The sequence below is a fragment of the Podarcis muralis genome, chromosome 13 (assembly GCF_964188315.1).
Source record: "Podarcis muralis chromosome 13, rPodMur119.hap1.1, whole genome shotgun sequence".
Lineage (NCBI taxonomy): Eukaryota > Metazoa > Chordata > Lepidosauria > Squamata > Lacertidae > Podarcis > Podarcis muralis.
The window spans coordinates 28416734-28431621 of NC_135667.1; the positions used below are offsets into that span (position 1 = coordinate 28416734).

Sequence of the window (14888 nt, forward strand, 5' to 3'; positions counted from 1 at the left end):
GGGGAGATAGATGGAAACTCAGTCCGATTTGGTAGGGCACAGTCGGAAGAGATGGCAACGTGCTCTCCTTTGACACACACCCCCTACAAAAGGCAAGTGGGAAGGGCTAAAACCTCTCTTTCCTGCTGGCCCATTGCCTTCTGAGGCACAGCTGGTGATCCTTTGCATGTGGAACTCCTTGCCCCAAGACTTCTCTGTGTTCTACCAACAAATAAAAGCTTTCTTTTCCCAGAGACTTTTGGTTCTGCTGTGGCTCAATTTAATTTAATTCGTCAGCCTGGGTTTATTGTTTTCTTGCTCTCTGCTGCATTTGTGTTTTTACTGATGGATTGTTGTTTTTTTGTATGCCTTTTATATTTTATAAGCCGCCTTAAGCAACTCTTTTTTTGGAGTGGGGAAAGCAAGGTATAAATCTTTGTATAAATAACAAAATGGCAATAAGTGTGTGTGTGTTGTTTGTTTTTCCCAACTGCCTAAGCCTTAACAGTCTCGCTCCCTTCTTGGCCCTGAGCAAAGGTCAGCATATTATGATCCTCACTATGGGAAAACAAATAGCTACTCCTCTGTTTTTTTGGCTAGGGGCCTTGTAGGAACAGCAAGCCAAGTTATAGTCCCCCTGGGCCACAAGTGTGCTGGTAAGCCTCACATTGATGCTTCACCCAACCCAGTCCACAGCTGCCTCCCCCTCCCCCTTGCATGTTGGATCTGTTCAACGTGAGCCAATCTGTATGGTATCTGCAATGGACAAGCAATGTTTTTCCCAAAATGGATGGGGAAGGGAAAGCAGATGCAGCCTCAGTTTCTGTTTGGCCTGGAGAGTTTGTGGGTTTGTCTATGAAGATATGTCAGCCCACCCTACTGCCAGACCATCCTGAACTCACCTCAATTGTCTGATCTCAGAAGCAAAACAAGGACCTCCCTGCTTAGAACTTGGATGGGAGAAGGTCTGTCAGCCAGAATACTGTTGAGCGAGAATGGGTCTGCTCTGCTTTATTTATTGTTGTTGTTGTTGTTGTTGTTGTTGTTGTTGTTGTTGTTGTTGTTAAAAGTGGAAGTCTGATATTTTGCTATCCTGTACAGATCTATATAGGGACACGGGTGGCGCTGTGGGTTAAACCAAGAGCCTAGTACTTGCCAATCAGAAGGTCGGCGGTTCGAAACCCCGCAACAGGGTGACCCGTTGCTCGGTCCCTGCTCCTGCCAACCTAGCAGTTCGAAAGCACATCAAAGTGCAAGTAGATAAATAGGTACCGCTCCGGCGGGAAGGTAAACGGCGTTTCCGTGCACTGCTCTAGTTCGCCAGAAGCGGCTTAGTCATGCTGGCCACGTGACCCGGAAGCTGTACGCCAGCTCCCTCGGCCAATAAAGTGAGATGAGCACCGCAACCCCAGAGACGGTCACGACTGGACCTAATGGTCAGGGGTCCCTTTACCTTTACCTTACAGATCTACATAAATAACATCATTGTTATTATTGCTATATTTTCTATACTGCTTTCATCTGAGGATCACAGGGCAGTTTACAATTTAAAAACACAAAAATACATACCATAGATTACCCATTTCATACCACCTTTTCTGTGGTGTCACACCGATAGTGGAATGCTCTCCCCGGAAAGGCTCACCTGGCAGCATCTTTACATTTCTTACAGCACCGGGCAAAAACATTCCTCTTTACCCAGGCCTATGGCTATTAAATAACCTATGGCCTGTAACAGTGTGGGGGAAAGGACTGTTATGATGATGATGATTTCATTATTAGGCTGTCCATCAGTATGCTTTTTACTATGTTTTTATCTTTGATGTTCTGCAATGTGCTTTTAAAGTTGTATACCACCTCAGGATCTTTTGATAAAGGACGTTATATAAATTAAACAAGTAAAAAATAATAACAACAACAATAAAAAAAATTCACTAGGGGCTATGCCCCTGCTCGCTTTGCTCACCACCCGCCCCATCTCTGCCAAAGCCACCCTTATCCTTATCCTTTACATCTCGCCAAACTTCTTCTTGCAGACTTGAGCCACCTGTTTTCCTCCTCACCGGCCTCTATCTCCAGTTCCCTCCTTTCCTCTGATGCTGTTGCAGTGGCCCAGCAGAGCCCAGTTTTTCACCACGCTGCAGTTCACAGCAGCACCTGCTGGCGGCCACACAGACTGCAGCATGACGACATCCTTAGGAAAATATGTAATGGGAGAGAAAAGCACTTCATAACCTCAATACTTTCAAAATGGAAGCAGTGTACCAGAATGCAACATAAAAACTGGCATCTGGTTGGCCACTGTAAGAACAGGATGCTGGACTAGAAGGGCCACGGGCCTGATCCAGCAGGACTTTAATCATGTTCTTGTCTGAAAACAATGCGATAAAATTATATGTGATATAAAAAACCAGAAGAAGGAAGGAGGGAAGTCAGTGCTTGGGAGCAAGTATAAATGTAAAATGCAACACATTATGTGTATGTGGAGTATGTAACCGGAAAACTAATAAAGATTATTTGGGGGGGGGATCATGTTCTTGTCTGAGCCCCATAATACCTTACAATGCCAAAGTCGGCTGCCTGCTGTGTATCAACACTGTAGTGCATTGGTTTTAAAAGCTGTGTGTGTTGTTGTTGTTGTTAAAGATACCCTCCCCTCCCCAATCCCTGTAGTTCTCCTGTAATATTGTCCTCATGCTTTACATGCTTTACAAAATGAGCTTCACCACCTGCAGCATAGCAGGCCGTCTAAAACATGGCATAGTAGGCTGTCAAATGCATGGCACCTGGGAGCAGAGCAATGCCTTTATACCCATTCCTAATCCTGCTTTTACTGGGGCATGGCAAATGTGAAATCCCCCTTAGAGGAGAACATGTTTAATCCCACCCCACCAATAATTTCCTCTTGCAAATTCCTCTGAGACTATTCTCCCCTCCCAAAGTTGGGAGAGGAGGTGAGTTAGTGGGCAGTGGGAGGCAGGGAGAGTTATGTTGTGTGTCACACACACACACACACCAGCCTCCTGCAGCTGTTCCCATGGTATGGTCTGAAGGCACAGAAGGTTGCCACCTTGCTGAAGCTAAGCAGATCTGTGCCTTTGTTGGGTGATTGCCTGAGAACCACATGCCTGGAAAAACACACTGATGCCACTTTGGGTTCTATAAAAGAAGAAAACTGGAATATAAATGTATACGGTTAAAAAAAAATGTTATCCACCCTATCTCCCCACATTACTGGTGCAAGACAACCATGAGGTTTGCCAGCACTGGCTGCCATTTTTTCCCTATAAACCCATCATTAAATGTGGGATTGACTGTAGCCTTGCACCATAGGTCTTATCTTAACTAGTGGGAAATTACTGGGATTTCAAAGGTGGAATTGAAGTCTGGGAGGAATCTCCAAAAGGTGGCACTTTGTCCTGGATCTTAGGCAAGTCAACTTTCGGGGGGTCCTGGTTTTTACTTTTTGAAATACAGCAACCCTATCTTAACTGAATATCTTATTCATAGTTAATATTCCCCATACTTAATAAATGAGAAGGATGCAGGTGGCACTGTGGTCTAAACCAGTGTTTCCCAACCGGTGTTCCGCGGCACACTACTGTGCCGTGAGACATCGGGTGGTGTGCCGTGGGAGGGAGGCGGGCGAGAGGCGGCGGCGGCGAGTATCCGGCGGGGGTGGGGGGAGCGGGGGCCGTCGTGCGCAACCGAACTCACTTGGCGCGCTGCCGGCTTGTCCTCCTTCAACCCGGGTCGGGCCAGGCCTGCTCACGTCCCCGGATCCCCTAGCAGCAGCCGCACGCTCTCCAAAAGCGCAACGCTGCGCGCAACCGCTCGGCCAGCTGGTGCTCTGCGACTCCGCCCTTTCCCCTCCCAGCGCCGGAGGGTTCGCGCGACCGCAGCTGTTCCCTTTCGCAGCGCGCGGGAAACAATTCCAGGCCGATTGCCTTGTGCCGAAAAGCACCGCCTCTCCTTCCAGCTCAGGCCCGGGCCGCCGGCTCCCCGAATGACGTCACGGGGGCGGGGCTTTAATGGTGGTGTGCCGCGAGATTTTTTTCCGGTAAACAGGTGTGCCGTTGCCCAAAAACGTTTGGGAAACACTGGACTCTAAACCACTGAGCCTTGGGCTTGCCGATCAAAAGGTCAGCTGTTCAAATCCCCGCAACGGGGTGAGCTCCCGTTGCTCGGTCCCTGCTCCTGCCAACCTAGCAGTTCGAAAGCACATCAAAGCACAAGTAGATAAATAGGTACCGCTCCTGTGGGAAGGTGTCAGTGTTCTGTTTTGCCAGAAGCAGCTTAGTCATGCTGACCACATGACCTGGAAAAACTGTCTGCGGAGCAGACAAACGTCTGCTCCCTCGGCCTGTAAAGCGAGATGAGCACCGCAACCCCAGAGTCGTTTGTGACTGGACTTAACTCTCAGAGGTCCCTTTACCTTTTAATAAATGAGATCCTTGGACAAGAGGGTGATACATGTTAGTTCATTTTGCTGCAGTTTGTAACTTTCTCCCCCCCACAACCCTTTGGGTTGATGAGGGAAAATGGGCTGCAACCTGCAGGCTGAGTTTCAGGTGAATCGGCAGAACTGCTTCACCCAGACCAGAAGTCTCCTGTTGCCTCTGCCATCCACAGCACACTCCACGTGCTGGATGCTCTGACCTTTGGTCACGTTGGAGGGGTTTGTGCTGTTATGTTAGGAAGTGGTCCCACATGGAGGGGAATGCTTTAAAAAGAAAATGGGGCGGGGAGAGACACAGCATACAGAGCAGGCAGTTACCACCTAGAAGGTTGTGCGCTTGGTTGTGTATGTGCTAATCTGCCAGGATTATCTTTTTATGGTTTATTTCATGGCCTTTGGAGACAACCGTTCTCGCCCTCCCTACTCACCTGCCACCCAAATAAACAAACACGCAGTTTGCTTCTCCGTCCAGAATAGGACACGCTGATAGTCCCCTGCCAAGTCCTTGTTCTATTTTTAAAGCACAATCCCATTTAAAGACCAAGGCGAGAGAGAGAGAAGGGAGCATCTTTCCAAATACAGAAGTACAAGAATGCTTTTAAATCAGGGGAAGCTGATAAGAATGTGTGCTTGGGAGAAGGGAAGTTATTAGAGGTCAACATCCATAAAGTTAATGGGGTAGTTGGTGGTGGAGGAGGGGGGCAAACCCTGATAAGGTGTATTATTGGTTAGTGACCAAAATATCTGTCATGATGGCCTGTATGTATGAAAAGGTTATTTGTTTATTTGGGGGGGGGGAATAAACAAACTGCCTAGACTGCTCCATTTCAGACCACAGGTGTGTGCTCTCATCTGCAGGTCCTTTTTCAAAGGCAAGATTCACAATTTGATTTTTCAAAACAATACCAGACCCCCCATGTGTCCCTTTTTTCGAGGGATAGTCCCGGATTTACAGAAGCTGTTCCAGTTTCTGATTTGATCACAGAATGCACCGCTTTTCCTTAGGATGTCCCTATTTTCACCGGATAAATATTGGAGGGTATGGAGTTATGCAACCCTCAAGCCAAGGAGATTAGTGACTATACAACCCTCAAGAGATATCTGAAGGCAGCCCTGTATACAGAAGTTTTTTTTAGTGTTTAATGTTTTATTCTGTTTTATATATGTTGGAAGCTGTTCAGTGTGGCTGGGGTGGGATATTATTATTATTATTATTATTATTATTATTATTATTATTATTATTATTATTAAACAGGACATCCCTACTTTCATCAGAGGAATGTTGGACAATATGCAACAAACAAACCAAAACCCAGCCGTCTTTTGAAATTCACACTTCTCTGAATTTTGCAGTGCGGCTCTCCAGCTAAGAAACGTGTACCAAAAACACACACACAAGCTGGGATAAAGTGTGCATATAAATGCATATGATAGTGAAAAGAACATACAAACTGCATTGTACGAAGGGGAATTGCTTGACAATATTATGTATGTTAGGCAAATTTGCATGCAAAGCTGTGCGTACCAGGGGGAATTCTCGTTAAAATGCTAATGAATTTTCACAAGGTCTTTTTAAAACATTGCCAACGAATGTGGAAAATGGGATTTAAGACTTGAAAACTGGGAAAGGCAACGCTACTTGCTGCTGTCTGTTCCTTTTTTGCAGCTGTAGGAGGTCAGTGGTCTTCAGCCCTTTCAGACGCTGTTGGGTTTCACCTTAGACCAGACCGTGGCACAGCAGTGGGTCCTGACCCCCCCAGTGTCCTAGCTGACAGCATCTCTTTTGCTCTAACCCTTCAGCAGTGCCCCCTCCCCCATATATATAAATAGTATTCAGGAATCCTGGCTCTGAGCCTGCCGAATCACACTGTCTTCCCAGTAGAATTGCTAGAAGGATTTGGCAGCCTTGTTGGTTTTGGGTTATATAAGTCCCTCCCGGCCCACTCCATACCTTGTACCATTGCCAAATGCCCTGGCCCTGCTCTGGCATCACGAACCTGGCCCAAAGGCTTGGATTAGCTGTCCCATCCCTTTCTCCTCCCACCGCAGGGTCTCGCCCACAGCCCCAAGGGGCCAGATCACCAGGCCTGCGCCGTTATGCCCGTCATCCTAGTGACCTTGGGCTCCTCACGGGCAGAGACATGTGAAGGCTGGGCTCCAAGGGGTAGCCCGAGCCTGTACATATCAGGCTATCTTTGGGGTCGGTCGCCAAGGTCTGCCCTAACTTTGGTTACTGTTTGTAAGAGACAGTTTGGCTTCGGAGGTTGCTAGGGAAGGGGGGAGCTTGTGCATGGAGTGGGATAGTTATTATCTGAGTACAAGTGGGATCAACAACAAAACGTTGCACTGTGTTCCTCCTCAGTGTTCCAGCCAGCCAGCCATGCCCTCTTCCAGGATACCATTCCCTCCTGTCTTCCCCACTTGTGTATCCCAATTTGGTAGCCGTTACACATCCCTGAGTATGCTCAGGTCCTATTGCACTGTGGAGTGTTCCTCTTCAGTGTTCCAGCCAGCCAGCCATGCCCTTTTCTAGGATACCATTCCATTCCCTCTGCCCCATTTGCGTGACCCAAGTTAGGAGCCATTACACGTCCCTGAGTATGCTCAGGTCCTGTTTGCGTGCTCTCCCTCAGGCCACTACACAGGTTGCTGGACAAGATGAGCCACTGAGATGACTCCACTATTCTTATGACAAATGTGGCACTGCCCAACCAACTTTGGTCTGCCCCCCGCCAGCCCAGACCTGCCTGCCTTCTTACTCACAAGAAGCCCAGAGGGTGGCCTTCCTTGCCTGCCAGCACCATCCTCCTTAGTCTCAGAGTTGCCCTTGCAGAACTCAGCAGGGGGACAAAACTAAAATGAGTTGGCTCTGGCTCTGCCTACTGCTTAACTGCCCCAGTGCTTTTTTTTCCTCTGAGGGTACTCAGGGGTATGTAGTATTGGCACACACACACACCCCCATGTTAAAAGTGTGGCACTTACGGTAAGAACTTCGTGGTGAGTACTGGCACCTGTTTTTCTTTAAAAAGCGCACTTGCATGCTCTGCCATTTTTGTTGGGCACCAGACACCACTGCCTTGACTTCTTTGGCCATGTGAAAATTACAGGAGCAAGGCTGCTTGCCCCATTCCTGCAGTGTGTGTGTGTGTGTGTGTGTGTGTGTGTGTGTGTGTGTGTCAGGGCTGCTGTTTGCACAGTGCAAAACAATCAGAGCCCCAACAGAATTCTGGGATATGTTTACACATGTGACAAACCCGAACGTGATCCACCCTTCCGAAGGAGATAAACACATTCCGCGCTGCTCTCGCCATTCCTTAAGAGCACAATGCCAAGGCAGCAACCCCAACAAAAGTATCTCATGCTGTTAGGCCAAATTTCTAGAGGCGTAGCTGCCTTGGCAGCAGAAGCAACAAAGAGGTCTGCAGCCTAAGGAAAACAACAACAAATATAGGACAAAGCTGCTTTATACCAAGTTAGGCAATTGGTCTGTATTGTGTTATTTAAAAAAATAATTAAGGGACACACATTCCACAGCAAACCAATCCATTCTTCAAAATTAGGAAATATTCTCTGAAGAAATAGACACTTTATTTTAGTACACAGGTCAATACCAATGCCATCTTGGCTGTCTTGGTAACCCCAAATATTTCCCCTGCAGTAAAAGGAAATATCCTGGGGAAACCTTTTCTTTTCACCTATAAATCCATCAAATCCTGTGTATGAATAGGAGAAGTCTATGACAATGGTTTCAGAAACTAGGGGATTCACCGTTTCAAAAGAATGGTCCAGACTGGCCCGGGTAATGCATTCGGCAAGCATTATCATGGATCTTGACAGACAGCAGACAGGCCACATTCTCAAATTTCTGTCGTAGACTGCCTCTTTCTGTAATGATTATATGGTGCTTTTGGGTGGTCTTTGGCTAAGGACTTGGGCAATTTCTAAAATCTTTAAAAGTTCTTACACACTTTTGTTCCGGTTCCTCACCATCGTGAAAGGTAGTGGTGGTGGGACTCTGTTGCCACACAATAATAAAGATATCCCTTCCTTCTTTCTGCTGATTCCTGCCTCCACCCATTCTTCTCTGACCAATCATGGACATAGGGGGCTCTGAGTCCCTTGGGAGATTTGGGTTGTAAAAGGCAACCCCAAATTTTCGTATAACTTAGGGTGGATCTTCACACACACAAAAACACACGCTATAAGTAAGTCAGATATTAAATTGTTATAACAAATAAAGAAAAAGCTATGGGAAATCGCAAAGATTTTTATTTTATTTTTGCTCTCCAGCATCATATGGTGTTGCATGTTTATAACGCATTCAAAACACTGTTTTTTGACTAATGTAGCTGAGTCCATAGTCCACAGTGACTGGCAGTAGCTCTCCAGAATTTTAAATAAGTCTTTCAATCTTTGTCTGCAGGCACCAGGGTTTGTACCTGTGGCCTTTAGGATACAAATCACAGGCTCTGCTACTGAGCAGCCCTTCCCTTGTGGCACTTTTAAGACTAGCAAATATATTGTGGCAGAAAGAGTCATCCACTTGACTCCACAAAACCTTTTGCCACAATCCATTTTTAAAGTCTTTTAAGATGCCGCAAAACTCACTGTTGTTTTCACATAGGCTGGAGACAGACATAGGCCTTTCCGGTGAACTCAACGGCTGCATTCTGAGGCGTTTCTTTTCAAATTTCAAATGACTTCCAATGCTAAGCCTGCCTTCAATCATAGATTTACTCCCTGGATATGTCCTGGATATCCCTAGGAAGTCACAGATTTTGACAAGGGTCTACATGCTTTGATCATTGTGAACATGCAGTTAGCTAGCTATAAACTGTTAGCTAATGAATCGGCTCAGGCACATTTTCAACAGGGGATTTGTGGAGTTGGATGGAGATTTCAGTGAGGGGGGGGGAATATTTGCTGATTCAAAGGTCTCTTCTCAACAACATCCAGGACAGAGTTGCAAGAAGATGTTGTGACTTAAAAGGACATCTTGCGATCACTTTTGTGTGTATGTGTGTGTCTCCGCAGGTTGTGTTTTACTAACTTTTACTCAGCGTATACCCATGGGGCTATACTATGCTGTTAGTTGAATACAGCCCATAATAATGGGGGAGGTCCATGCTCCTGTGCAGTACCTGTGTGTATGTGTGTTTGAAGGGGGACTTCCATTCACACATCCTGGTGTGGGGCTGTGATGGAAGGGTGCTTGTTTTGAGGGTGTTTTACCCCTGGTAAGTAAGGAGGATTTTGCATTCATACACATGTAGTAGCAGCTCCAGGAGGGAGAAATCCCAAATGGAGACACAGAAGCAGCTTAATCCTGCCCCTTCCCACGGTTTCCCTACTGCAGTTCTTGCCCCTGTGGGCTCCTCCTTCCACCGCAAAGTTCCAGCCGTGTTCATTTGTAAGGGTAAATAAACCATGTTACTTTCCCTCTTTCCCCAATGGAAGTCACGTGAACAGCTGCATGCTCCTTGACCAACACAAGCTGGACTGAACCAAACTATGCCACCCAATTCGATGTTGTGTTTCCGAAAGCGGCAAGGTAAGGTTTGCTTGGTTTTGCTTTGCTTCCTAAGGTGTGTTGCAGCATGAAGTGAACTGAGAAACGGATGTCTACTTGTGAGGTGGCACAGAATCAGTGGAGAACTTGGCTTTCTTCATAGCCTGACTCCCTCCCTCGGCAATCTTCGCGGAGCTCTGGCCCAATGGTTGCCAGTGGCTTGAATTAATTAATTTTATAATGAATGATTTTAGAATGTTGTTTATGCTGTACTTTTGTACTGTTTTATTGTTGTTAGCCGCCCTGAGCCCGGCTTCGGCTGGGGAGGGCGGGATATAAATAAAATTTATTATTATTATTATTATAGCTGGGACACCAGCTTCCTTTCCTTTGCACCCGTTGGACTTCTGCGTCAATCTTCAGGGCGCACATCCCTTGAGCATGAAAAAGAGAGCTGAGCAACTTTGCCGGGCAACCTGACAAAAACGCAATGTCTCTGGAATTTAGGAGGTCTTTGAAATTAAGGAGACATTTTTTCTGTCATTCCCCTCATTTTTATTTATCTTATAAGAATACAATAAATCACCATACAGCATTCCACTATGATCAATGTTTTTTGCTTTCTTCAAAAGTAAAGCAAAGGACAAGAAATACAGGACATTGGGGTATTCACAGTGGATTTCTCTACAATTCTTAATGATTTGTCTATAGTTTATCATACCCTATGGGGAGGAGTCAGATGTAAAACCAAATCTGTTTCTTGAACCTCTTCTGTCCAGGTTAAACCCTCTTCCTTTCCTTCTCTATTAGCCCCTTAATTCAACTTTGGCTCATCTTCACCTCCCCAAGCTGCAGATGTTCCTCATTATATATGCACTGGGAAATTTTTACTGAGTCCCCGTACCCCAAGTCAGGTCTATCTGGGGAGGAGGGTGAGAGAACGCCACCTCAGAAGTTGCTTAGTCCCATTAACCTCTCCCTGCTCCTCAAGTACAACATTCAGATTCCTCTCCACCCAGCAAACACCTGCGCAGGCCACATCGGCTGAAACAGAACCAGGAGCATCGCCAATGTCTTCCATACTCTCTCACTTGCCGCTAACCCTTCAACCTTCCTCTTCTTTCTGTAAGGAACCCTCGCTCTCTCCTGCTAAGCTCATGAAGCAGGGCTCCCAACACCATCTATCTGCAAATATGTTTCACCCAGCTATGTGAAACCACAGGGAGGAGGGCCCTTGAGCTCCATGAGCTGCGTTGTGCATGACATTCTCGTTGTTTTCTTTTTCTCTCTCCTTTAATTCAGGGGCTCTCCCTAACTCTCCCTGGGGAGGGAGTCCTTTTTTAAAAATAAAATAAACACCACCGCAATGCACGGTGCAGAAAGGAAAGCACTGGTGGCAGAAGTGCAGGATGCTGTACATCTAATATATACATTCACACACAGAGATAGTCCTAGTCCTAGTCCTTGCCCCCACCCCCAAGAGTTCTCCATTGGAGTCATCAAGGTGGCTTCGATCCTACCAAACCTTTTCTATGTGCCTGGGCCCCTTCAGATTGTCCTCACGCAGCAACAGATGTGGGGGGCCACCACCCCCGAGGCATCCAAGCCAGTTCCCGAAGGAAAGTCCTTGCGCTGGGGAAGGGTCCCGTACGCTCAGCCTCTCTGGGCATCCTGAGACATGGAACGGGACAAGGAGCGGGGCAAGCCTTTCTTGAAGTCGGGGCAGGTGGGCTGGATGACCAGGGGCAGCTCTTTGGTGATCTCGGCCACAGATTTCTTGTCGAGACACACGCCGGTCGCCGGCAAGGACTCCACAGACTCTGAGGGGGTCGGGGTGAGCTCCCTGGCGCTTAGCTTGGCCGGTGTGAAGATGGGCAAGGGCAAAGGCCTCTGGTACGGCAGGTGGTAGGAGGTCAGAGGTTTGCCCAGCAGACCCAAGCGAAGGATGCCCCATGGAGACCTCTGCACTATGACCCGGGCTTCCTGTTGCTGGCGGTAGGTTTCTCTGCGCTGTTTGTCTACTTCAAACCGAGACCAGCTGCGGAGAGAAGGAGTGGAGAATTAATCACAGATTCACCCCACAGCTCTGCTTCAGGCAGGGGTGCCCAAACTTTTTTCTCTTTTTTTAAAAAAACTTTTTATTAAGCAATTTCAACATAACAAATTATCAAACCATATAATTGCATACATTATTTTTTCCTTTTTCTCTCCCCCCTCCCCCCTCCCTCCCCCTCCCACTTCCCTCAGCTCCTCTCTCTGATTTCTCTGCACATATCATTCTCTATATGTTATAAAATTATACATATCCTTACCTTATCTATCTATCTATCATGTTCTCAACCAATAAATTTGTTTATTCAAAACCTGCCAAGGAGTCCAGTTCATTTTGTTGTCTTTTCAGATAATTTGTAAAAACTCCCCATTCTTCCTTAAAGTCACAGTTGTCCTTGTCCCTCAGTTTGTATGTCAATTTCGCCAACTCTGCATAGCTCATCAGCGGCAAGAGTCTTGATAACACAAGGATGGAAGAATGAGGAAATCCCAACAAACTTTTTTCAAAGAGGGCCAGATTTGGTGAAATGAGCATGTGTGAGGGCCAACCAGAATTGTTGACCTTTTTTTAGGATTGAAGTTCCTGAGCTTTTTTGTGGGATTTTACCCCAAGAAATTAACTTCCACAGGGGACAAATTAAAATGATTAGCCCCCCCCCCCACGGATTTTGGACATGCCTGCAGCATCTCCAGGTGGGGCTGTGAGAGACTTCTGTCCCATCCCTGGAGAGCCACTGCCAGTCCCTGTAGACAGTGCTAAACTAGATGGCCCAATGGGTTTGATTCAGTTTAACGCAGCTTCCCAGGTTCCTATGCTCTTCTTTGCTGAAAAGGTTGACAAGCAGAGACTAGGCAGCCATCTGACAGTGATGCCCCAGCTGCATCCGGTGTTACAGATCCTGCGCTGAGCAACACCTCCCCTCTGTTATTCTATGCACCCCAAAACCCCCTCTCCCAGCCTTAAAACCCCACACACCTTACCATCCCAGCCCTAGCCTGGCAAATACGATTAGACTGCTTCATAACGGGCGAAATACTTTCTGCCCTAATTTCATACTCATACAAGTGTGATAGCCTTGCAAAGGGTTAGAAAGGAAAGGGACAGATTAACCGGAGGAGCGATGTAGCACTCAAAACCAAACCACCACAGTCGCTAAAAGCAGAGGCTCCGCTTTCATTGTCAGAGGTGAGTGATGCAGTGTCTGCATTTGCTGAGGGCACCAAATTATTCAGAGGGGAGGGGAGCAAACAGCGCCTGGAAATTAGCTCCGAAAGGATCTCTACAAGCTGAGTGAATGGGTAATGAAATGTCTAATGTGCCTCAATGTCATGCACACTGGGGCAAAAAAGCCCCCTAACTTTATACACTGATGGGGCCTGAGCTGTCTCCCCCTGCCCTTCCTCTTTGACATGTCTGGCACTTCCAAGACTTGACTGTATCATAGAGCCATAGAGCTGGCAGGGACCCCAAGAGCAATGCATGTTTAACCTCTCCCAATACTTGGCTTTATCTAGGCTTCCTTGGGAGGACCCAGCCAGTAGACTTCTGTAACAAATACAAAGCCGCCTGGCTGGATTATAAGAGTTAGGACCAAGCCTATCATCCCCACCAGACCCAAGCCCAACACTCACCCTTCCTCAGGCCTAGCGGTGAGTGAGAGGTCCTTCCATTCCGCACTGAAAGATTCCTTCCGGGATGTGTCTCTCTCGGATACCTGGCAGCTCAGCTCAGCTGCAGCCAGGTTCCCTGAGCTGCGAAGGACCACGCTCTTTCCGTGCATCGTTGCGTCTGGGCTTCTGCTCGAACTAGGATGCGTTCTCGGAGTCTCCCTTCGGTCTAGTCTATTGTCCCTGCTGCGGGTGATTTATATAGGTTTCCTGAATGCCGATTCCAGAGGGGCTGGCATTCAGAGCTATATCGGTCTTGCAAAGTCACCGGTGGAGCATTCTGATACCGGACACCTCCCCTCCCTTCCCCCTGGGTGCGTTTGCTACTGGAAACCAAATGTGTGACGTGACAATATTTTTAATACATTTTTAACCCTGTCATTTCCGGGCAGCAACTTGTGGCTGTCGACGGGTCGTTTCATTAATTTAGCCCGGAAGATCAAAACACGCACTATTCTGAGACGGGAGCTGGAGAGACGCTATAGAAATAATGTTCGTTGCCATTTAATTTGGTGCTTCCAATCTGGGCCCACTGGAAGCCAAGAGACAAGGGCTTCTTTTGATTCTCAAGAGGGATACCGGGTCGTTGCCTAGAGAAATATCTCTTTCAATTGCTGGGGCTCATCACCACAAACATATGAGGCACTCTCCCTTTGCGGTTTCCAACAACGGGTCTGTCACTGTGAGAACAGGATGCTGGACTAGATGGGCCGTTGGCCTGATCCTGCTAGCTCTCCTTATGTTCTTATGACTGCTATTTAGAAGCATTACTGCCAGCGTGGTGTAGTGGTTAAGAGCGGTAGTCTCGTAATCTGGGGAACCAGGTTTGCTTCCCCACTCCTCCACATGCAGCTGCTGGGTGACCTTGGGCCAGTCACACTTCTCTGAAGTCTCTCAGCCCCACTCACCTCACAGAGTGTTTTTTGGCGTGGGGGAGGAAGGGAAAGGAGAATGTTAGCCGCTTTGAGACTCCTTAAAGGGAGTGAAAGGCGGGATATCAAATCCAAACTCCTCCTCCTCCTCTTCTTCTTCTTCTTCTTCTTCTTCTTCTTCTTCTTCTTCTTCTTCTAACTGTGGAGGCAGGTCATAGCGACCGCTTTTGATAGCCCTCTCCTCCATGAATTTGTCTAATACTCTTTTAAAGCTGGTGGCCGTCTCTGGCTCCTCCAAATATTGAAGCCATGGCAGTATTTGACAATCAGCACACAGCGGTATATGCAG

The 14888-nt window shown here is 47.2% G+C and overlaps 1 protein-coding gene across 1 annotated transcript; it reads right to left on the minus strand.

The window, feature by feature from the left end:
• Window positions 1-10478: 10478 nt before the first annotated feature.
• Window positions 10479-13853, minus strand: TCAP (titin-cap). Its single transcript, XM_028703302.2, has 2 exons — window positions 13632-13853; window positions 10479-11985 (listed from the first exon to the last, which is right to left on the minus strand). Exons 1-2 carry the CDS (start codon window positions 13778-13780, stop codon window positions 11601-11603), a joined length of 534 nt encoding a protein of 177 aa, XP_028559135.2. The 5' UTR covers window positions 13781-13853; the 3' UTR covers window positions 10479-11600.
• Between the last annotated feature and the right edge of the window lie 1035 nt (window positions 13854-14888).